General features: G+C 40.1%; 1 protein-coding gene and 1 long non-coding RNA gene across 2 annotated transcripts in view; one reads left to right on the forward strand and one right to left on the reverse strand.

Annotated features, from left to right (window-relative positions):
- Positions 1–23,522, forward strand: part of LOC138944720 (uncharacterized) — a 175,734-nt gene that overhangs the window by 43,382 nt on the left and 108,830 nt on the right. The window lies entirely within an intron of this gene.
- Positions 20,433–23,522, reverse strand: part of LOC138944719 (cilia- and flagella-associated protein 276) — a 111,110-nt gene continuing 108,020 nt past the window's right edge. Inside the window, exons 3-5 of the mRNA XM_070315628.1 lie at positions 21,746–21,972; positions 21,513–21,653; positions 20,433–21,414 (exon numbers count right to left, since the gene is read on the reverse strand). Of these exons, the coding sequence (XP_070171729.1) occupies positions 21,175–21,414; positions 21,513–21,653; positions 21,746–21,952 (588 nt within the window). The 5' untranslated portion in view covers positions 21,953–21,972 and the 3' untranslated portion in view covers positions 20,433–21,174. The remainder of the gene's footprint in view (positions 21,415–21,512; positions 21,654–21,745; positions 21,973–23,522) is intronic.

The raw sequence follows: 23,522 nt of genomic DNA on the forward strand, positions 1-23,522 counted from the left end.
TTTTTTTTTTTTTCCAAAGAGAAGCCGGAGTTTTGATGTACCTGAGGCTTTGTCAGAGCCTCCGTCGGCTGGAAATCCGATGTGATTGTCGATAATGAGTAACGGTTGTAGTGGTTTATGTGATCTTTCAAGAGATTGTTATAGTATGTCGTCGCTCTTGGCGTTAAGATTTTCTTAGTAACGACATATTGACGATATTTTGCACCGGCATCCCCGAGATGGATTGACGAAAATTACGTAGAGTATCGCAAATTCACGTGAAAACTCCGACAAGCAACTCGACGGGCGTGGATAACGCCCGCGTTATGAAGGACTGATAAATTAGATAACCGTTGCCGCGTTACGTAAGAAAAAAGCAAAGAGTTATAAAATTCGCCATTCAAAGTAGGTTAAACTATCAGCGCTATCATCCTCACAAATGACATCTTCCAATGAATTCCTTCACTTCTTTTTTACTCTTCCATCTTTTTCATCTTATACTATATGAACTCTTTTTCACTTTGATAGACTGTCACTATAAACATTCCCAATTTTCGAAATTGACGTTTTTACGTTTCTCGCTCGAGTTCTTCGGCAAAACGTTCGTAAAGCAGGTTCGCTGACGACTCGAAGTTACGACGGTTAAGATGGTTGACAGGAAAGATGTAATCAAAATTTCATTCAATATCCTTAACACTACGAGCACTTTTGCTAATTGTTCTCTTCAACAAGACGAGTTCACCAAGAACCAATCTATCGTCACCGATCAAAGTCACGTCGATAATTTGACGCGAGCGACGAACGAATGCGATACCTCCGCGATATCACGATCTATGCTATCCACTTTCGGTTCCTGATATCTCTTCTTCCACTCCGAGACTCCACTGCGTAGACTTGGACGCGGTTTGACGCGTGACACGAGGACGACGGGGCCTTCTCCCCGCGACCGTCGTTGGATGTCGCGGCCGCGGCCGCGGGCGCGGACAACGACGTTGACGTTGCCGTCGTCGTCGTCGGCACGAGCGTGTCAATGATGATGATGTCCGCGCGGCACTCGTCACTACTCGCAACCTCCACCCTCAACGTACGTTAGAGAGGAGAAGCGCGGCGCGGGAGACGGTGATGGAGGAAAATATAAAGAAGGCGGCGGCGGTGCCGCCGGTCGCAGCGGTGTATCCCGATTTTCCTGCCGGTGGATGGAACGCGGCGTAGTGGCTACCGCGGCGTAAGTCGGTTGGTAGGTGGGTCTGCCAGGCTTAGCCGGTTGAGCCTTTCGGACTGCCTGCCGGCTTAAGTCTCTAAGTCGGTAAGCCAAGCGGATCTAGTGGTCTTGGCTGGTGCACTGGCTGCCTGCTAGCTTGCCTGCCTGGCTGGCTGCCTGCCTGCCTGGTTGCCTGCCTGCCTTCCTTGCTTGCCGGGCGGCCTGCCTGACTGTCTGACTGCGTCTCTCCCTCCGGCTCGCTCGCTCTTACTCCCCTCCATCCGCTTCTTCTCTCTTCGCCGCCGCATCCGCGGAGCGAACTCCCCACCTAGAACGTCTCGCTCGCTCTCCGATACCCCTCGCTCTCTATCGCCCCTTTGCACGATCTCTCACGCTTGTGCTCGCGCCGCCGCTTCGCCTCCTTTTCCCTCTCGCATGGATCACCCCTGCGTTCTCTCTCTGTGCCGTTCATCCGCGATTCATGTCCCGCCCGCTCTCGCGATCGTATACGCGCCGTCCTTGTCCACCCGTTATCTCGCGATCTCTTACCTCCGCGCTCCCTCCAGCCAATCTTCCCACAACGTCTTTCTCTCACCCAGCATCCCTTCTTCCAGAATTACTCTCTCCTGTCTCTTCGCATCTCGAGGCTATCTCCACTGCCGAATTTCTGTCTCGTATCTAGACTGTAGCAACGACATGATTTCCCCCTGCGGTGCAACTAGAATCCTATCTGTGTCATTATTTTCCTCGTTCCTTTCTCGTCCTCGATCACTTTGTATTTTATACGCTGCCGCGATCTTTCGCGTCTCTTTTCGCGGGATAGTCAGCCAAGACGGTCGTACGCTGGTTAACGCTCAGTATCACGGATGTTGCGCATCCCTTGTGGTCCATCCCCTACCTTCGGACTCCAACCCCACCTTTGATCCGCGTCATCTCTCCTACGGTGGTGACAGTAGCCGGCGTGCTTGCCCCTTTGAAGCGCACACGCACACGTGGTCTCTCTTCCCTTCTCTTGGACTAGCGCTGGTGATCTTGTGGATCTTGCTCTACTACGACGATTATTGTTTGTTGTTTCTCGCAGCCGAGAGACTTCGTACCGCCTTGACCACGAAAGATCGTGGCGATTCGTTGCCGGTGAAATTTGACGATTACCTTTTGCCTTTGCAAGAAATACACAACTATATTCCTGTTTATTTGTCTGAAAACTTTCGCGTGCAAATAAAAGAATAGATAGGAGGACAGTTTAAATATCTTTAGCAGTTGTGAAAACTTGATTTCGCCGTTTCCCCGGCGTAATATTTAGAAGAAGACAAGAGTTGAAAAAAGAAGAGTATATAATATTTTTACAACCTTTCGCTATATATTTGTTATATATTCTTTCTAAATAACTCTGTCCGCAATAATGATTTATAATACTAACAATAAGAAACGTCAGATATCTGATGGTAATCGCGCGAGTAGTTATGATATATATACATATATAAATAATATATATAATCAATCTTTTATTTATAATTACGATGGAGTAATTCATAATTATTGCTCTATTTTGGATATAATTGTGCTATTGCTTCGGTAACTTTGCGATCGCGTCTCGTGAATTTGTCCGACACTAAAGTCGTGTTTAAAATCGAGACCGCCGGTTACCCAGCTGTTATCGCTCGGTTTATCAATCGGAGCAAATATCAGTCCGCAATGACATCTGCAATCGTCTATATTGGGCGTATTATTCGGTTTCAAGAGGTGTGACTCTCGATCATAATAATGCTTCGAGTTTACCACTCGTACGTGCACGCGTGCGCGAGAGATCTCGAGGAGAAGCGAATTTCCTACTGTCAAATAATATGGTTGATATCACATTCACGCGCGATTTTTTGGAGAATTTATAATTTATTATACCATTACTCCCCGGCGATTCAGTGATTTCTTATCCTAAATGAGCTGGATCGAGCATGATATAAAGTGGAAAATAGTCTTGGATGCAACAGGCAATAATCTAAGGCGTACATTCGCGTCCCGTCGTTTATTATTCAAATATTATAAAGTTCAGGAGATATATCTTTTTAAAGCTGTGTTGATGTTTATATAACATTTGGTTTAAACTTTAAATGCCTGAAGTTTGAAGGCAACAAAGAGGAAAGACAAATGCAAGATCAGCTGCGAACGATAGTTCATTTCTAGCTTTAAAATCCATCAAATTAAAAATTAGCTTCGAATTGCAAATTGGACTCAGTCATATTCTCCATTTATTATATAATATCGATAAGTATTACAATAACCAACTAACCTACTGGTTATTTCTGAAACTACTTAGAAGACATGACTTGTTCTTATCACGGTGGGGAACAAGATTCGAAAAGGTCAGAGACGAAGTGGGCCGTGCGTGATCCTCGTAAGAGAATCGTCGTCGGCAAAGGGAAGCCGAGGGCGTCGTGACTGGCGTCAAGAAGTTGTCACGCAACGAATGGCGCGGAGGAGGAAGACGGAGGAAGCGTCTTCCAAGAGAGTGTGTGGAAGAGAGCGATGGATGTAGGGAGGAAAATGGAAAAGAAAACGGAGAGAGATGGAGAATGGCCATCGGTGGGTATGATGGGTAAACGGGCGAGGAGGGACGCGCGCCTCTAAAGCACTCGATGGTGGAGAGAACGCGCGGAGGGAGCGCGGAAAACGAAGAGAGCGCGATACGAAAACGGGGGTTGTAGCGGCAGTACATACGTCAAGCTAGGAACAGAGAGCGCCATCCCGGGGATCCCCTAACGCCTCGGGGAAAGTAGAAGAGACAAATGACAAGATGGCCACGCCTACCACACTGGCTGCATGGGCGTTATTTGCCAGTGTGTGCGTGTGACTTCCCAGAGTTCAGAGCTAGAGTGGGAGCACCAACATCGACGCGACTCAGCAACGATCTGGTGGGACAGAAACGAGAGAGAGAGAGAGGAAGAGGAAGGGAAAGGGAGAAAACTAGAGTGAGAGAGCGAGTTATGTACAAGGTGGACGAGGGGTAAGATGTGTTCGCCAAGGGTATCTCCTGATTTTTGAAGTGGTCGGCCGAGTTATATGGACACAAGGTACGACGAGTGCGATGTCGTTCGCGACATCGGAGAAAAAGAAAGGGTAGAGAGAAACTACTCTACTTCGGTAAATTAAAGTCTAAAATGATCGAAGGGGATGAACACTGGTTCTAGACGAAATATAGCGCCCAAGTTGTAACATGAGAAAAACAATTTACATTTGATACACCAAATGTCTCATTGTCAGTGGTATTGGCATTCATCAGATATGACTGATATATTATAACTTTAATAAAGTATACTCTAACAAAAATAAGGCTTTGCGTCGCGCTGTTTCTATCGCTACGATCGAGAGAATCTGGCATTTGTATTATATTGCGTACGGCCATAATTATTGTAATTCGATAATAATTGAAGGATTACGGATTATCTCTGTATATAGAAGAGCCACGCGCGGCACGGCTTTGCGGCTGGCTTCAATGCCGTGGCTGTTGCACACGATTGCATCGACTATTCACTATTAGTCTCTCTCGATCCGACGTTCAACCCTGACTACGATTCGACAATCGGTCCATTCTATCGATGGTTAAACTTTGTGTAACGGCACGACATGCCGTCAGCGCCATTTTTTTCTTTATCTTGAAATTGACACATGCATATATGAGGTGTTCACATTGGAAAATTGATAGAATCCTTTAAGGTATAGAATTTTTCTTTTTTTTCGCCGATTTTTGAAGTGACTATCGTGCGCGCGATTTTAAATTCCATTCATTTTGCGAAAACAAACATATAAACATAGTATAAATATTTAATATTAATTGTACATAATAACAATAAGTCTTGATGAATTTGAAAAAGCACAAATAATTTAGCATGTCTACCTGGGGAAAAATTTTTATAATCTAATTCCGAAGAAATATCAACGATTTATATTCTAAGTAGTGAACTTTTGCCATTAATATATAATGAAACAAAATTGCAGAATAAACGCTGGATTTGATTTTCATAATGATCTCCATAAATCTTGGCGTATCTCTCGGTCGGTTTTATGAGCCGGCAGAAACAGAGTCTCATACATTACCTAATTAACACTCGTAATGGGAATTATTACTCCGCGTCATACGTAAGATTATTATTTGCACTTGTCATTTGCTCGATATCGGCGACAACCATAAACTAAGTTATTGCCGAGATGCCATAAAAGGATAAGATAGACATTTATCAGCTACGAGCGGTCGATTGTTTCGTTTTAACGACGAGAACTTGACTCGTGAGCGCGCATTCGATATTAAATATTATTCGCAGAGATGATTATTTCGCGACGCGATGCGAAAATATGTAAAATATGCTAATTGTTATACGCGAGAACAAGTTCGGAAGCAGATCGCTTAATCAATAAAAATAATCGTATATTGCACATATACACACAGACATACACAAACACACGCCTACTTTATTATAAAACCTAATTATATTAAAATATATCGTATATTTGCATAAGGTAAATAAATATCGTTTAAAAAGCACACATATCTTCATATATCTAATATTACTTTAATATAAAAATGTTTCGAGTATGTCTCTTTATTCATGATGCAAATAGATGTAAATTATTAGTAACTGGTGTTCGTCTTTCGTTGCGCGAAACATGTAAATGCAGGGTTGGATAAGTTAACTTTTTTTTTAATCTAAGTTAAATTTAAAGTAATTGGTCCAAAAATTAATTCAGTTAAAGTTAAATTAAAAAATTATTAACTTATTAAAGTTAAAAGTTAATTCTCTATCCAACAGCGAATCGACACATCCAACAAACTTGTATGACAAATGATATATTCGCATTACGATCGATCATTTTCATACTTTAATATTGATGAATTATTTTAACTTGTATAAAAGAAAAGTTAATAGGTTAACACGTTAATGCATTTAACAAATAATCAGTTCAAGTTAAAAATTGACACGTTTAAAATTAACTAAGTTAAGTTAAAAGTTATTAACTTTTCAACTTTTTAACTTAACTTTTTACCGTTTAACTAATTACTACCCAATCCTAAATGTAATTTTATTAAAGCTTTATCTATTCTTTTTTCTCGCAGCTGACATGATCAGTATGAAGATAATTTCTCTTGCATAAGTATATCAGGAAACATCCACTTGACTTTCGATATTAAATATTGGTGATTAGTTTTCGCGTTCATTTCATTCCTTACATTTGGTATTGAATTGGTATTGAAATGAAACAAATAATTGCGATCTCTCTCTCTCTCTCTCTCTCTCTCTCTCTCCAGAATAGCTTATATATTTTTTTATAATACAATTGATCTCTTAAATTTTTTATTTTGTCGAATTTATTCTTCGTAGAGTTATGATTAATCAACGCAACAGAGTAATCTCTAATTCATGTTTTTTTGACTTCGTACAATTAAAACGTTGTTGTTGCTAAACTCCTTAATTCAAGCAAATCTTATGCTTCAATGTTAAGAGATTCACTCTCGTTTCTCTACATCTTACGGACGGAAAGATGAACGGCCGAGGAATTTCATCCCGGTTTATTCGAAATATATCGACAAGATAGGCGGGATAAGTCGGTCTTCGATGCGGCCGCCGTAAAGGATCTACCGGCGGCACGAAACGTTTCTATGACCGCAAGTGAGCAGATCAATTGCCGCCACCGCCGACGTGACTAGCTCGTGTTTTACTAGCGATAGTAAAACGTGCCCGCGACGCAAACAATCGATACTCGGCACGGAATATCGTTTTCGAGATTCGTATCTAACTCCGCGATAACGCCCTCCTTTGTGTCTGCGTTCGCCTTCTCTGTCGCCGAATCTCAACAAAGAGGTCTCGAAGGAGGCGAAGAGTTTGCATTCTTCCGATTTTTCGATCCTTCCTTATCGTCATTCTCAGAATGATAGGCATCTTGTGACACTTATTGCAGGGTAATCAATTTATCGATTAACAAATTTTATCCGCTTTGACATTATTGATCAAATGCTATTCAAGGTGAATTCGTGAATGTGCGTTTACACAAAAATTCATTTTTTTTTTATATAACTGATTTTTCGTGAAAAAAAAAATTATTATATCTCGCAATTGCATTATGTCATTTTCAAATCATCCAAAATACATAGATAAACGTATATATTTAATAGAGAAATATATTAATATAAAATTTTAATTCTTCTCTCGTTTTTTTATCTCCATGCTCATTGATAAACTTAAAACAAATCTTTCTACAATAAAAATATCAAGACACCAATATACTTTTTTAATGAATAAATAGCATCCTAATTAAGCTTTATAAATGCAAATAAATAGATCTCATAATAAAATGAAATTCTCTTGATGGAAAGAAATATATGCGAAAAAGTCTTATCGTTTCAAATTAAATAAAGTGCCGGCTATTGCTTTCATAATTTCGAAAAAACCAACGTTTTATAGGAAGATACGCAATAATTTACAATATCCTCAATTGGTTTTTCTTTTCTATATCGGTTGGCCTGCACGATAAAAACGGCTAATCTATCTATCTCGATTGTAAAACACGTCCATCGGACGCGCCGAGAGTTTATCTCCGAGCGGAATCTTTTCACCGGTAATTCGGATAAATGTGATGAACACAACACCCGTGCATCGTCCCATGATAATTTCAAAATAATTCTGACGCTTCGATATCCGACATCTTTCGATGTTTTTATAAAGTATAAACGAAGATAGTATTTATATCTTTACATACACGTTGTCGCACATACATCGAATCGTCCCGAGTTTATTCTCATAAAAAAGAATCATATCGATTGCTGTCAAGAAAGGCCTGGGGGGGGATTGCTCTCTGTTTCGATTTCGTTTACTGTTGCTGCCAGCCGTTCTTTCGAATCCCTTCTCTCGACCGCTCGCGCGTTTTTCTTTCCCCCTTCGATTCACCCTTGGCTCCCACTCCATACGGCCAAGCCTGTTCGGTCGTTACAGCGCGCCGTCTTTACAAATTTTATATCATTTTTATGAGGCATAAAGTCGTCGAGAAGCCGACCGAGGAGAGAAGAGAGAAAAAGAGAGTTAGAGTGCGAGAGCGACGATGGGGAAGTTCTCGGTCCAAATCATCCCTCTCGGCCCCTTACCACCCCCGCCAGTCGGCGATATAGTCACGTGGCTGGGCGGAGCGGTTTGCATCCCCTCGTGCTCGCTCGTCGGCGTGGGGTACGAAAGAGAAGGGAAAGCTGATGACCGCAGGAGGGGATGCTCCGCCGCGTTAGGGGTGATGGTGGTGAACTGTAGTCCGCCGGACGAACTTTATATTGAGAAACGCTTCGTGTCTTGTCTTGTTAAAAAAATTCGCGATCGCTAATACGTTTATTTATTCCCGTAGAGCGAAATATATTTTCGAGAAAACGCTCTCGATTTTTTATACAATTGAGTTTCGCGGCCGATAATTTACGTATTGAAATACATACGTGTAGTAAGCGAAAGAAGATGATTATTTAAGATCAATGATTACGAATCGTTAGAATTAAATTATTAAAAGCGAATTAGAGCATGCGTTGCATGCACAATATACACTGCTCTGTCCGTTAAATAGTAACAGTATATACACACACATTTATATACATAATATATAATGTTGCAATTTTAATGACCAGCCATATATAATATATAAAATATTTTAAACCTATAATCTCTGAGAAATTGTATTACGTTTCTACAAGTTACTCATTAAAAATATTTTTGTCATGGCGTAAGAGAAAGACTGAAACGAGATTGAGATTAAATCGATTAATTGAAAAGAAAATATAGCGGAATAATAAGTCGCAATGTGACAAATCGATCGGTCCTTCGCGATTATGCCGGTTACCGGCCGATTATACGGCGAGGATTACTCCCAGTTTAAGGTTAATCCTATTTAAGATGGACGGAAAGTAGGCGAAAACTTGGCTTCTTACTCGGTCAGCCTTCCGGTGATAGTGCGGCTTAGGGGCATTAGAAGCGACGATCTCGTTAACGAGCTTTCAATGGAGCAGACGATTTCGCGCGCGGATTCGTTTGGCGCTTCTTTAAATACATAGCATGAGATTCGATTCTCAATAAACCTGACATCGCTATCGTCCGATACTTATGTTTCCATTTCAAGTTGACTCCATTTAAAAAGAGAATTATATTTTTATTTTCTATTTACATATATATCTCATTTCTAATTCATAACAAATATATTTAAATATTACGTAAAAGATGTTACGTAAAAAGAAATAATTCATCAAATAACGAGATATATATATATATATATAATATATCAAATTAATTGTGTTTAAAATGCATAATTTCATATTGTGATGTTTTACGTTTATTTAAAACATAAAAAAAATGTACAATAAATTTATATATGTGTATCGAAATAAGGAGAATATTGCAAAATATATTTTATTCGTATACCTATATAGGATTATAATTACTGTTCCATATCGCAATATAAAAGAGCATATGGAAGAGAGCAAAGACTTCGCGTTACGTAAGCTCTCTTTGTTACTTGAAAATTCAACGCGCACGTGTAAATGGCGTCACCCTTTTGCGTGTTTTGATAAATGAACCGCGAGCACCGTCATCCCCTTACCCGACCTCCTTCAGCCCCCTTCATTCCACTCCATCAATTTTCAATCACAAAGAAGTCTCTGCTACGCCGCCGCCACGGTTATCGCGGCTCTCCTTCTTTGGCCGGTTATAGCTACCTACATATATACTCGTTCTTCTATTTTCCACCATATCCCTTTTCACACTCGTGGTTCACCTGTTTTAGCTCGCGAAAATCTTTCGTCACACAGGTATATTTTCCAATCTTTATCGAACTGCCTGTCAAATTTGAATGCGTGGAATTGAATTCAATCATTGGAAGAAATATTTAATTGAAAGTAACGCTAATTAATATTTTTATCTTTATCGCGAGAAATTTTTAATATCGACTTTCATTGAAAAAAAATGATGCAATTCTTTTTATATCTTTACCTTTTAATTTTAATTTTTAATATCGATACCATAGAGATCGATGTCGAATGGCAAACAATTAATGATCATACGAATTACATGTTTCCTTGCCCGCCGATGATTCGACTATAAACATATTTTCCTATAATTATTGTCTCATAGATGGAAAGTAACTGATGAAATATTATTGGAAATAAAAAAATTTGATATAGCTACAATATTGACAGTATCGGTGTTAGACTATTATTATGATATTATAATTAAAACATATATGGGGCGTTTTTTAATAAAATAAATAATTATATAAAATCAGTAGAAAAATGTGACGGCAGTTTATTTCACGATTATCAGAAATTGATAAATAAATAGAAAATTATTGATTCTATCACTGCAAGTTATTATGTATTTATTTACCTCTCTTATTTCGCCGATTATCTTCTGATTAATTTTACTCGAGATACTTTAAGATATTTTTCTATTTGGTGATCTTTGTCCACGACATTGAGAAATGATTGGATCTAAAAATCATTACACTTTTTACTACTCCCTTATACGTGTATCTTGTTTCGACCCAGCTTCAAGTTTGCGAAATAACATCGAGCATCATCGAAATCAAAGAAATCTTCCATAATCCAGCCGGCAGTCTCTTCCGCGGTCCTCCGGACGACCCGTCAGGCCGCAAAATATACTTGAAATTACGATCTATCCAGTCGGAGGGGCGCTTTCTTGCCCTCGATTTGGCCCCGAGAAGAAGCGAGAGGAAGAGTCCTACTCGAAATTACTCAACGCGTGTGCGTATGCGCTGTATCGTGTTCGTCGATACCACACGCACACGTAAACACCCGCGTGTTCGCAGTTGCGTCGATACTCACGCGCACGCACACCCGCACCCACTACCCTGGTATATCGGTCTCGCACACGCGCGTCGACCGGAGAATCTCGCGCGGCGGGGAGAGCGTAGACGAAGCCGAAGAGAGAGAGAGAGAGAGAGAGGGAGGGAGAGAGTGTGCGCGCGTGTGTGTGTATGTCTACCTACCCCGCAGTTCCCTTCGTTCGCCGCACTCCGGAACAACGCCGACGACCAATGGAATCGCGCATCCGGGGCGGTGCCTTTGGTGTCGGCCAACATGGCAGCTCTTCATCTTGCTCGCTTGCCGGCGGACACAGTGCGGAGGAAGATCCACCTTCGTACGTCTCTCGTCGATACATCCGTCTCCACCTATTGTTCCTCGCACGTTTCATTGTCGCGGCGTCTCCGCTCGCCGGCCAGCCGCCAGAAATTTCACGATGCGGTGATCCACGTAATTCGGACCGAATAGATACGTCTATAGCATTGTTTTTCAGTAAACGCCTGGCAAAGGACAGCTCGAATGTCGCCGGACGCCGGACGTGAGGTGAAGTGTAAGCGATAGGTGAAGCGACTACCACGACGCAATTGCATCATTTTTAATTTACAGCTCACCGTTTGCGAGGGATATCACGAAGTGTTCGATATCTGCTTGGAATCCGACTTGAAATTCATTCTTGTCGTATAATATATATTCCGACCATTAAGCAAATCTTCTTGGACGTGACTCTCTGACGTGATCAATTTTGATTGATTGCTAGAATTTATTTCTACGAATCGCTGAATGAATTCGAGATCAATTTGTCTCTGGCAGAAAATGAGAAGATTGATGTAATAGCAAATGTGAAGCGAAAGACAAATATATGTGTCTTTATGTAAATTTTAAACAAAAATTATTCGAAAATCGAAGGGTCCAAGTGACCCCAACATTTTAGGTATCTATTTCTCTAAAATACGCAAAATTAATATTGCACTCTCAGAAAGGATTTCTGATAACGAGACAAAAAATATTCTCGACATATTTTATCGTGTCACAACCTTATGCGATATAAAAATAAAACAATTTTAAAATTAAATCAATAATTCCTTTTCTTCTCTCTCGAATTAAATAAGATTGTCTTACTATCTTGAGACAAGAGTAACATATACAAATCTAAGCTTATATATTCTTGCGTTTAGAATAACTCGATGTTAGATCGCTACAAATTTCCATCTTCATCTCTGTGAGAAAATTAACGGGATAGCACCAAGAGCATTTTATTCTAGATTTAAGAATTTTCCATTTAAGATTAAAATATTCCTTTTTCAATAATAAATATGATTGTCGCTATATCGATCCTATTTTATGATAGATTGAAGAGTAATAGCGTTAGATCCGGAAATCTTTTCTGTGGGTGTGTAAATGAATATACGTAATGACTTGTAGTCTAGGCTTTCGTTGTCCGTCGCTTGCATAACGGTGATTGCGCAATTAAAATCTGATATTATGATTTAATTAAAGAGTACACAATTAATATTGTGATATTAAATCATGGTACTTGAAGCGCTTAAAATTAATCTTCGAAAATGATTAACAAATAATATTTCTTCGAGCTCTCGTGTCTCCGATTTTTATATCGGTCCGTTATACGATCTATTCCGGGAGCTTGGAAAACGTTTCTTCTTCAAATCTGAAATCGCAAACGAACAAGGGTATAGGGTGCGTCAATAATATATCATTACAGGATTTCGGGCGACTTTGGAAATGGAGTTTTGGCGTGAATCGCACAGCTAATCTCTCATGTAGATAATAATGACTGGAAAAGCATCGTGTACGTCTGCTCGCGGAAAATTCATTTCGGCTGAAGCTCCGCATAACTTATAATGGCTTAGGTGATATCGCAAATTATTTTCCCACTGTGGCCCGGATTAAGCAATGTCTGCCTAAAATAATTATCCCCCTCCTATCTACTCCAATGATAATGTTCCTATAAATATCTTAAAAGCTAAGAGCTTGCGTTTGGAATTTTTCGATGCGCGCCAGGCGACTGTCTTGTCGCATAATCAAAGTTAAAATTTTTAAAGCAGACGAAAATTATATAATATTATATTTATTTAGGACCAGAAGAATTTTCACCCGTCTTTTAAACATTATATTATATATCTTAATATTAATCGAACAATTCTTGTAGATGTGAATTTTGTTAAATATGACGTGTTAATGAGGCAGAAACCTTAAAAGCGATAGCACGATACATTTACTGCAATTAGAATATTTTCATCTAATGCAAATAATGATTTGTGTGGAAATGTTACTAAAAAATAATAGACATTTCGTGAGATGCTTCTCATCGAATAAAAAAAAAGTTATACGTTCTCTTCGCTTAATTCCGAGATTAAGATGCGAGGTTTTTTTTTTCCGAACGCCCCGACGTGTCGCGTCGTATGTGGCCGCGTGTTTCGCTCGCGCGATGCAAATATATATGTATGTATATGTTCAAGGACCGACATAAAGATAAGTTCTTTCCACGAAGATAGTAGGAACAAAGATTGTAAGAAGGTGTGAAACGAGCCACGTGCTCCACCACGCGCTCATATATCACGGCTCTTTCCATTCTCTTCCTCCGTCGCTCGCCCGTTCCATTTTTCCTCCTCTCCTTGCATCTCTCTGTCATTCCGACGCTGCAAGGGTGGCGGTAGTCTATGAATATTCTCGTTCGCTCCGGCAATGAAATGATGAACGACACCACGCTCGTTTGCCGTCATCCCCGCCTCGACGCGCAACCCGCGCCTTTTGCCGACGGTTTCCTACCGAAAAGAAGAGCCTTCACGCTCGGTTCCCTCCCGCGGTTTCCTCCATGCGAACCGTAACATCGGTTCCTTAAATTTGTGCGCGCGAGCGTCGGAACTACCCTCGGTCTCATTTATCAAAATCAACCCGCCGCTATTGGCAACTGACGTAATTGCTCGAAGACGTTGCGCGTTCGACGGAACCGTTAATACCTATTTAGAGATGGTCGTTCCGAATCGTTTCGAAAACTACTATTAAAGGGAATAATTTCAACTGCCACCTTATGGCAGTTTTGGAATGGGGAAACTTTGTTTTATTGAGTGACAGTGATTTTGATATTGTGCATATATATATATACGTTAAAGAAAAAAATTACGATAGGATTATTTATGATTCCGTGGCGTTTATACATCTGAATAATTATTTCTTCGGAGAATAAAGTCTTGTTGGGGCAATTTTGAGATTATTTAAGGCAACTTGGTTTTTCGAGGGGAATCATCATCGAGGTATAATAAATGTTGCAGCCAAGAGAATTTTTTGTTCTAATTCTCCGGGCAATAAAAGATCATTGCTTGATGGGATCGCGCAGCGCCAATTGTCATCTGGCTGGCTTTTATTTTCGCCGCGACGTCAAACTCGTACCGGCACATTTGACGACGTGGCGCGCGCGATTTGCCGCGTGTTGCCCGCGGGCAACACGCGGCGCGACTCGTCCCGCCGATGACTGACGGCTTATAAAATCTTATCGTCTGTTGTTCGGCGCGAGCAAACGGACCCTTCCCGACGACGCTATCGCCTCTCTTGGTTTTACGTAAATACGAGAAACGATTAAAAGAACGCGAGCGATCCTCATGTCAGCTCTCAAACACATTCTCGTCATTCGACATAAATTCTATACAACCTCGTAACTTTTTTTTAATCTCCCTTTCTCAGAACTGTGGCCAATTCTCGAAATGTTTGCGGGTGTCGTGACAAACGGCAGGTTGCCAAATTATCATTTTTCGAATTCGCAAATTCTTTCGTTAAAATTTTGAATTGATTTCTTTTTCTTAAAGAATATAGTTTATTGAGGGAGGAGGAGAAAGAGTGTCATTTTTTAGCAATTTTAAAGTTATCGTTCATTTTTTTTTTTTTATACACAATTACATCTAAAATTAACATTTTATTTTAAATAAAAAAAGAAAGTATTCAAGATTATTTATATTTAAGTCTATCTATCTCACTTCTTTTACAATTTCTAACTTTTATCATATATAATATCAAATTCTCTCATTTTTAATTGTTGATAATTTATTGAGTATTTAAATTTCAATATTGAATCAATCATCTATCTAATATATTATTTTGAGAGAGAAATGATAATATAGAATTTGGTAATCTCTGAGATACACACTATATATTCCACCAGCCGCCAAAAATTCTTTAGTATGATTTTGCTAAAGGCACAGCCTCTGCTAAATGGGTATAATAAACTTCGACGATAATTACGATATACGCATATATGAATTTTTTTTTTGCGCTTTCGATAAACGCGAGTCAGATGACAACGATCAACGATAAGATTATGAAAGATAAAGAGGCATCTATTGCTGCTATTTTCGAGGCAGAGGTGGCTATGTGTGAGAATGTATGAATATTTGATTATAACCTATTATAATATTAGATTCTCTCATATAATACAAATTGCTGAGCAATTCAAGATGATAAATATCTGTTTATTATTTTATATAAATAAGAGTACGATTTCAAACAATGTTTAAAACTATATAAAAAAGCCTTTAAACAAACCTTGAAATATTTATTCTACATTATATATTTTACTTTAAAATATATTGTATTGTGCAAAATAAGAAAATAGAATAAAAAAAAAACCAATCAAAAAACAAATAACAAGATAAAACCTCATAAGAAACGATGAGTCCTTATCGTTAAATTAGAAGAAGACATTTACGATTTTAGAAGTATCCTTTTTCAATTTTTGATATAAAATAATAGTAAAAAATGTATATCTGTATTAAAACAAATGCAACAAGCTGATTAATCGTCAAATGGCTTATTAGCCATGTCAAATTAAAATATTTACATAATTATTGAAATTTTTTCTAATTTATAAAATTAAATTATTTATAAAACGCTTGTGTCCTGAAAATTAATGAAATTTGAATCGCAATAATTTTATTTTACCGATGTGCCATATATTTTTTAATTATATATAATTTCTTATCGTTACTGAATATGTCGTAACAGCCGATTTTCAATTAATCTTCAATCCTTCTATGACACCGTCCGTAAACGCCTGATAAGAAACAGGCTCGCTTTGACGACCTTGACGTACGTCAATCACCCTCGCGGCTACGGTAATTGTTACGTATATCCGCTCTTTCGAATGCTATATGTGTGCGACGTATAGATATGTTATACGTGTCGCGTATTCGCATCCGTCAGATTTTCCACGTCTGTGAGCCGACGCGACGCGCGCTCTTCATAGGCGACTGTAGGGAAAAACTTCAGGGGTGAAAACACGCAGGGGATGGCGGCAATCTCCGTCGAGACGCGTTTCTCACCGCGCGGCGGTTGGAAACGAAATATCGCGCGATTTTATTCACGCGAGATATGTATATCTACCCTATATCTCGAAAAGATATAGATATAGATTTAATAAAATATTTAGGCCCCGAAATATTTAAATAACATAGAACGATTTATAAATTGTATAAAACAATACTAATTGTAAGATGAAATATTTTAAAGACTCCTACATTTTAAAAATATTTTAACATTGTATGCCGTTTAGAATATTTCTGCAGATCTGGCATTGATTTTCACGAGTATAAAATTTTCGCGCATTATTGTCGCAATCAATCGTATCTACAGCCGTTTCCTCTCTCTCTAATAATTTGCATGGTTGAGATGGTGTCGCGAATATACGAGGGGGAGTCGAGATGGCAGAAACAACCCTCGGAGTTGCGTCGCGTCGGGGCACGCACGGAGGGGCGACGAGGACGCGTGTTCGCGTTCCCACGTGATGGCGCGATGGGGGGTGGGGCGGGGGGGGGGGTCGTATCGGCGTATACACGTACATCCTCCTCATTGTATGCCGTTGTTCCGTCACGTTTCTCACTCGCGCGGATTCTACACCGATATTTGCCTTACTCGCGGCTGTAAATGGACGCGACCGATCTACCGACAGACAATCTCGAAATTCTGCACAAATAATCCAACGTCTCTCATAACGATACGATTCCCCGTTCGTATGCGTTACATTCTCTTCGTTGTTCTTGCACTCGCGCCAAATGGCAGCTTTATTACACGGGATTGATCCGGAGCTTCGTTGAAAGATATTATTTTATCTTATAAATGGTATTGAAATTATATCTTACTTTTTAATATTTTCCCTATATTTGTTGGAAATAAGTTTTGAGTTTTCGCAAAATGTGAATGTCCAAAAAAGACTTAGCTGTATAAAAATTAATTCTAATACAAATTATTCATTCGTTATATTATATGTACAGAAAGGAGAATTTATTTTGCTAAATAATTATGAATTAACAGTATAATTTACAGTACTTGCGACATCAATATGACGATCAAAGATAAATCCAAAGCAGATTATTTTTCCAACTATATGTTTGAAGGGAGCGGGGGCAGAGAGCGTTAATTAACTAAAATCAGGTCCGGATAATCGAAATAATCTCCGGGGCCACAACGAGAGGGGATTAGGCGTCTACCGAAATACTAATCCATTTGTTATACACCACCAGCAGTAAAATCTATCTGCTCGGGCGCGCTCGTAGAACGTTGTTATTTTAGGTGATATCTGAGAGTATCGTTGAGGAGACGGGAGAGAGGAGCGGGAAGAAGAGGGAACGGTGAATAGATTGAGGAAAGGCGGAAGGGAGACGGAGAACGATCGTTGTCGCGCAGGTTGTGGGTCGAGCCTTAGCGAGGGAAGCCCCCGAGCCCGAGGGCCCTCGAAGGTAATCTTGGCTCGTTCGCGGAGGGTTGCATTTTGATCCCTGGAGCTTCCGCCGTGGCACGATCTCTCCGCGCCACCACTGCGTCCGGGCTCATGCATTTACTATAATTAGAACTCCCTAATTAACGAGCAAACGTCGCACGGGGCTGTCGTAATCTCGGGCTTGACCTTCCACCGTCGTTTAGACGCCTTTTCTCGCCCCGCGTTTTAATCCGCCTTTCTCTTCTCTTCCTTCTCTTGTTTTCCCCGCCTCCCCTTCCCTCCCACTGTCCGCCCGCTCGCGGAAGATCAAGAAAAAGTGGAAGCTGCACACGGTACTAAAATTTATTTCGCCCTTTTTTATCTCGAGATTAGAGGAAGCGCGATGCGTTTGTCCGACGATTATCAACCGATCAATTGTTATTTTATCTTTAAGTAAAGAATTAAATTCCATATAAAATTTTAAACCATTTTTATTCATATCTTTGTGATATTTGCGACGTTAATATGGAGATACTTAATACGAATTTAACATGTGATTTTTTCATTTATGATAAATATTGTGTTTTGTAGATCGTGAAAACGTTCGCGCATTCCTGAAATATATTGTATTTTTAGCTAATTCTCTCATTCGGCAGTGGTGCCCTTTAAAGTTCGTGCACGAGAAATGATAACACGGCAAAACGTTCTTTCCCACTACATTTGAGATCACAATGTCAACCCCTGACACTCGCGCCAAATGGAATACCCCTTTCCCGTGGGACGAGTTGTTTTAAAATAACTTTAAAACATTGAGTAAACACCACGTCGGCGCGTGCAACCATATTGCGCAAAAATTAAAAAATAAGCTGCCACCCTGTGATAGGTCTAACTCGTTGGAGGGGAGAATGGCCTCTCTGTCGAATGTGGGTTGAGAAACAAAAAATAAATCGCGATCAGGGGGTAATTTTTTTAGGAGTGTTCCATTTATTTGAATATCAATAAGATTTTCACGATAGATTTTATTTTAAGTTCACTTGGGACACAATTAAAGTATGAAGATAAAAAAGTTCGAGATATAAATGTATAAATTAACATAAATTTATATAGAAAATAAATGTGTTAAGAGTTAAATATATTACAAAAAAAAAAGAAGAAAACTCAGTTTAAAAAATGAAAAATATTATACAATAATTTTACGATACAATTTAGAAAAAATTGTTGCGTATATTCTAATGTATTGTAATTCATTCATATAATATCTAAAGAATATATGTATATGATTTAGTAGAGTTTAAGAGAAGCAATAGAAATTTTAAAATAGAAAGTTCTATAACATACGACGTCTGGTTAATTTAGTGTGCCGTTGCTTATTATTCGCTATGTCATTTGCGGCTTCTATTTAATTGAAATGACGATGGAAGAACGGATCCGAAAGGAACGATAAAACCCGACGGGTGGTGCCAGTGTGCACCGCGCTGATAAATATAACGTAACAAGTTCAGTGGAATAACAGCTTCATCCCGGAGGGATCAATGCGACTTTGCTTCGACTTTCACGCAGAATTTCCTTTTAGAAAAGTGTACGCGTGAAAGAATCGAATAGATAGAGCGAAGTCAGTCTAAGCATGGTTTTCATGACAGCAGCCGTTACCGTATCATTGTTTATGTATCATTATCAATACAAAATGTTTTTCAAGATGCTCCGCTGGTTAAAATTAATTCTTAAATAGTTAAAATTTCTAAATTATATGTATATAAAATTGATGAACGCGCTTTTTTTTTTTTTTTTTTTTTAATATGTATCGTATATATTATATTATCAAACACTCTGATTCTTTATCAGTTTCATTACGGAATAAGCATTTATGCTTTCTCATACGATGTGTAACTTTTATCAAGTGCAAATTTCGAATGTTACGAATAACGCGCAACTGATGCTTTTTATCCATATCGATTGTGTTCCACGGGATAAAGGGCGAGCGATCGTTAATTTGCAATGACGAAGAAACGTTCCATTTTCTTAACAGAGGCGGCAAAACCACGCGACCGTAAAAAGTAAATTAAATAAGAATTAAATACAAATAAAACCGCTCAGCCAAGTAATTGGCTGGTAACCTCGCTCGTTCCCTGACGACCGTCTGAGATCGTTCTACCCTTATACCATCCTCCGTGTCTCTCTTTCGCCGCCACTATACCCGGAAAGAAAAGGGATCCGCGTCAATAGACACACACGCCGCGCGACATAATCCGCAGAAAAATTACTATCTTTGGGGCTGCCGAATTTGCAATTAATTGAAAAAAAAAAAAAATCCATCAACGTATTCTCGCGATTTTACACATTAATTATAATTAATCCGAATTAATATTGTGACATACGATATTAACAGGGAATTAATAAAATTGGATTTATCGAATCGTAGTAAATTGTATTATTGTTAATCTACGATAATACAATAAGTCTAATTTTTAATACTAAAAATAATGGAGGGAAGCGAAATTCATCACGTCGCGAGATTTGTCACAAAGTGTTTTAAAGAAGCTAAGAAAAATAGGGTCACACACAGAGACAGGAAGGGTGACATGCTACGTCTTATAGTGGAGGTAGAGTTTTCGAGCCGGTTGGCGGGGCAATCATGGCCGGATTAGACGTACGTATAAGGATAACGTGTGCTGCCTGCTCTGTGTGTCTGACGGAGAGAGGGATGTCGGGAGGGGGTGGGGAGGGGGGGAGGGGGGAGGGGGTCGTGCCGGGTCAAACGGGTCGCAAGAGATAGACGTCTGCACGCGGGGTGAGAAGCATAAATGATATTCCATGAGGAGCATATGCGTGCGGAGATGGCTCCTCCTCCGCGCCGGGCTCTCGGCAAGGGTGGCTCCGCTGTCATCCCGCTGGCAGCGGGGCGCTGGTTTATTACAAACAAGGATTACCCGAGTAATGGGACATTCTGTCCCTTCGGGTCAACTGCCGAACTGAGGCAAGCCGAGTAGTGAGAAACTTGGTGCGCACTGACTCACGCCTCTATCCAGTCGTTCTGTCGATCTTTCTGGGCTGCCTGAGCAGCCTCGGATTGTCAAAGGGGCGACTGGCAGCCAAGAGATCTTTGCGTAGCGATAGCCAAGGCGGATTCGTGAAGCATCATCCCGCTGAGTAAATTTGTCAACACGATCAGATAAATGTGAATAGGATAATCGCGACACTCACGATCGGATACGCCACGAAGTAATTGCAACAATCGACGCGATTTAATTACGCACTGCTCGACACTTTGCGATACATGGGAGTCTTGTGCGTTTATATTACGTTGACGTATTGCTACTTCCAAAACGCAAATCTCGGCAGATTATGCCAATAGCGATAATGATATTTGTAAAAGCGGGGACTTTATTCGGCGAATATCAGGTTTCAGCTTAATCCGAACGTTCTCCAAGCGTGCCGCTCAAACACTATCTAAATCCGTGTTTAAATACTGTAAAAAGTTCCGTCAATTTTGCGACTGTATCCGGGATTCGATTGGTCCATATGAGGACCTTCGATATTTAATTTCACGCTGCTCGGATGAATTCTCCGCGGTAAAGTTGGCCCACTGTGACACCTCGATTTATCCGCTGATAAAGGTGCCGGAACGATCGATTTAAGTTCCACGTCCGAATGACCGCTCACGTGCATCGGTCTATCTGATTTAGGTGGTTGCGGGAAAACCTAAAAATGTGCAACCATCGACTTGTTTTTCATAACGGAATTTTAAATTATCACATATATATTCGCGTTTTGTAGCTTGATTATATATTGTACAATACCTTGATCTCGTTTCGTATGACGCGCCATGTTTCTCTGCCGAGCGTTTCCGGCTGCATAGGCACATATATCTTCGACACCAGACTGTCTCGACTGTGAGTGTAGACGCTATTTAGCGCTAAATCTAGAGCGTCGTCTGGGACCTGTAAAGAATATTCGCGCGTCGATGAATCGACGAAAGTCATGGCAAAATACAAAATACGGAAAACTTGAACTCTGATATCGAATGCCAAACCTCAGGTCTGATGAATCGACGATCCCTGCGGATACTGTTCAGAGTATGGTGAGCGAAGAGACGCTCGTGAGCGCTCAACTTGACGTTCCAGTCTCTATCCGACGGCGAGACTTTATCTCCCAACACGGGTCCGCGTGATATCCACGCTCCCTCCCGGGAGACATCCGGCACGGGATAAGGATTTCGCACATAGAACGCCTGCGCCATTATAGTGCGATCTACCAACACTATTTGAAAATATAAAACACATATGTATACGAGTTAATTTTCTGGTCCGTGAAACATTTTACAATACTGTCGCGAATCAAAGCGACGTTGGAAAATGTCCTGTCAATGAATCGTTTGATTAATTTATCGTGAGAAGTATGCAAGTGTATCTGCCGACTATTCATATGTTTCGGAAATTCTAAAATTAAACTTGCACGTGAATACAATGTTTATTTCCCTTCGGAAAATCTACGATTAAAAGTGAGATTCAAAAGTAAAGAATCGATATATCGTCATTTTATTACAAAGTTGAATTTACTCTTATATTTTATCTAGTTTTTAATTACTTTAATATTTCTCTCTATTTATATTTTCCGAAATACAATATTTTTTCAATTGATCAAAACGAAAGTAACTATTCGCTATGCTTTCTTTCACACGAGCAATTGTCCCGTTACCACGAGTCCCTTTAATTTCCCCTAAATCCCTAGTAAACAATATCAATTCGTTCGAGACTCAAGAGGCTGTATCCGGTCTCGCGGTCTGCTTCTTCGGGATTAAGATACGACTGCGTGGCTTGGCCGAAGGGCAACAACGCTCAAGTCGACTCGCGTGGATCCCGATACTCATTCATAAATGAGGCCGATCTTAATTCATGCAAACGGCCTGCATCGCATCACTCTCCACTTATCGTTCCTTCCGCTCGTTCTCGCCTTCGCGGCACTCTGGTATTTTCTAAAGACAAAGCGCTCGAAGCTTTTCAAGAATCATTTTACGGATGCTGTGAAGGAGCCTACTGTGAAGTACGCTCGAGACTTTCCACGAATAATACTATTCACACGCGTCTCTTTTCTGTTTGTTCAAATTTAATTGGTCGATTGACTTTGTATCCGATGAATTTTATCGCGAGCAGCAGTAACTGAATCTATCGATTGTGAGTCGGTTTGTAATAATTTTACATATACGGATCGATCTGCAGTTTTTTTTTTTTTTTCTTTTGAAAGAGCAAAAATGTTGAATAACCCGAAAAATAAATGTGAAACCGTTTAAAGGTGAACGTTGAAGTTTCAGTTTCGATTGACTGGTTCTCGTAACGCGAAATGATTTTCTCTGACATTTCTCTGTACATTACGCGATTTGACATGATTTGCGTTTCGATATTGTATCTTGGAGGAATTTCTCGAGTAATCCGAAGAAGAATCGCGAATTGCATTCGCCGGGCTCTCCCCGCGTTTTAACGTGTTTTGCTCAGGAGGTGGTCGGTCAGGGGCAACACACGCCGACGTCCAATATTAAACCCGCGGTAATTTATGTTAGCGCGAGCGTGCATAATGCTGTTTGTATAAAGCGCTACCGCCACGTGTCGACTCGTGCTGACTCGTACGTATCACTCCCTCCTGTGCTTGTCCTTTAATTCCCGTCGTACACTGCGTAGGCGACGCGCAAAATCCCGCCCGATACGTACGCGTGCCCCATTCTAAATGTATCCTTGTATCTCGAGTTTTGAGGCAGACGAAGAGAAAATAATATCCCGTACATTAGCGCGATCTCACATTCTTATACGGACACG

This window comes from Polyergus mexicanus, unplaced genomic scaffold, assembly GCF_030449975.1.
Source record: "Polyergus mexicanus isolate NDT 795.1 unplaced genomic scaffold, iyPolMexi1.0 SCAF_2, whole genome shotgun sequence".
In the NCBI taxonomy this organism is placed as follows: Eukaryota; Metazoa; Arthropoda; class Insecta; order Hymenoptera; family Formicidae; genus Polyergus; species Polyergus mexicanus.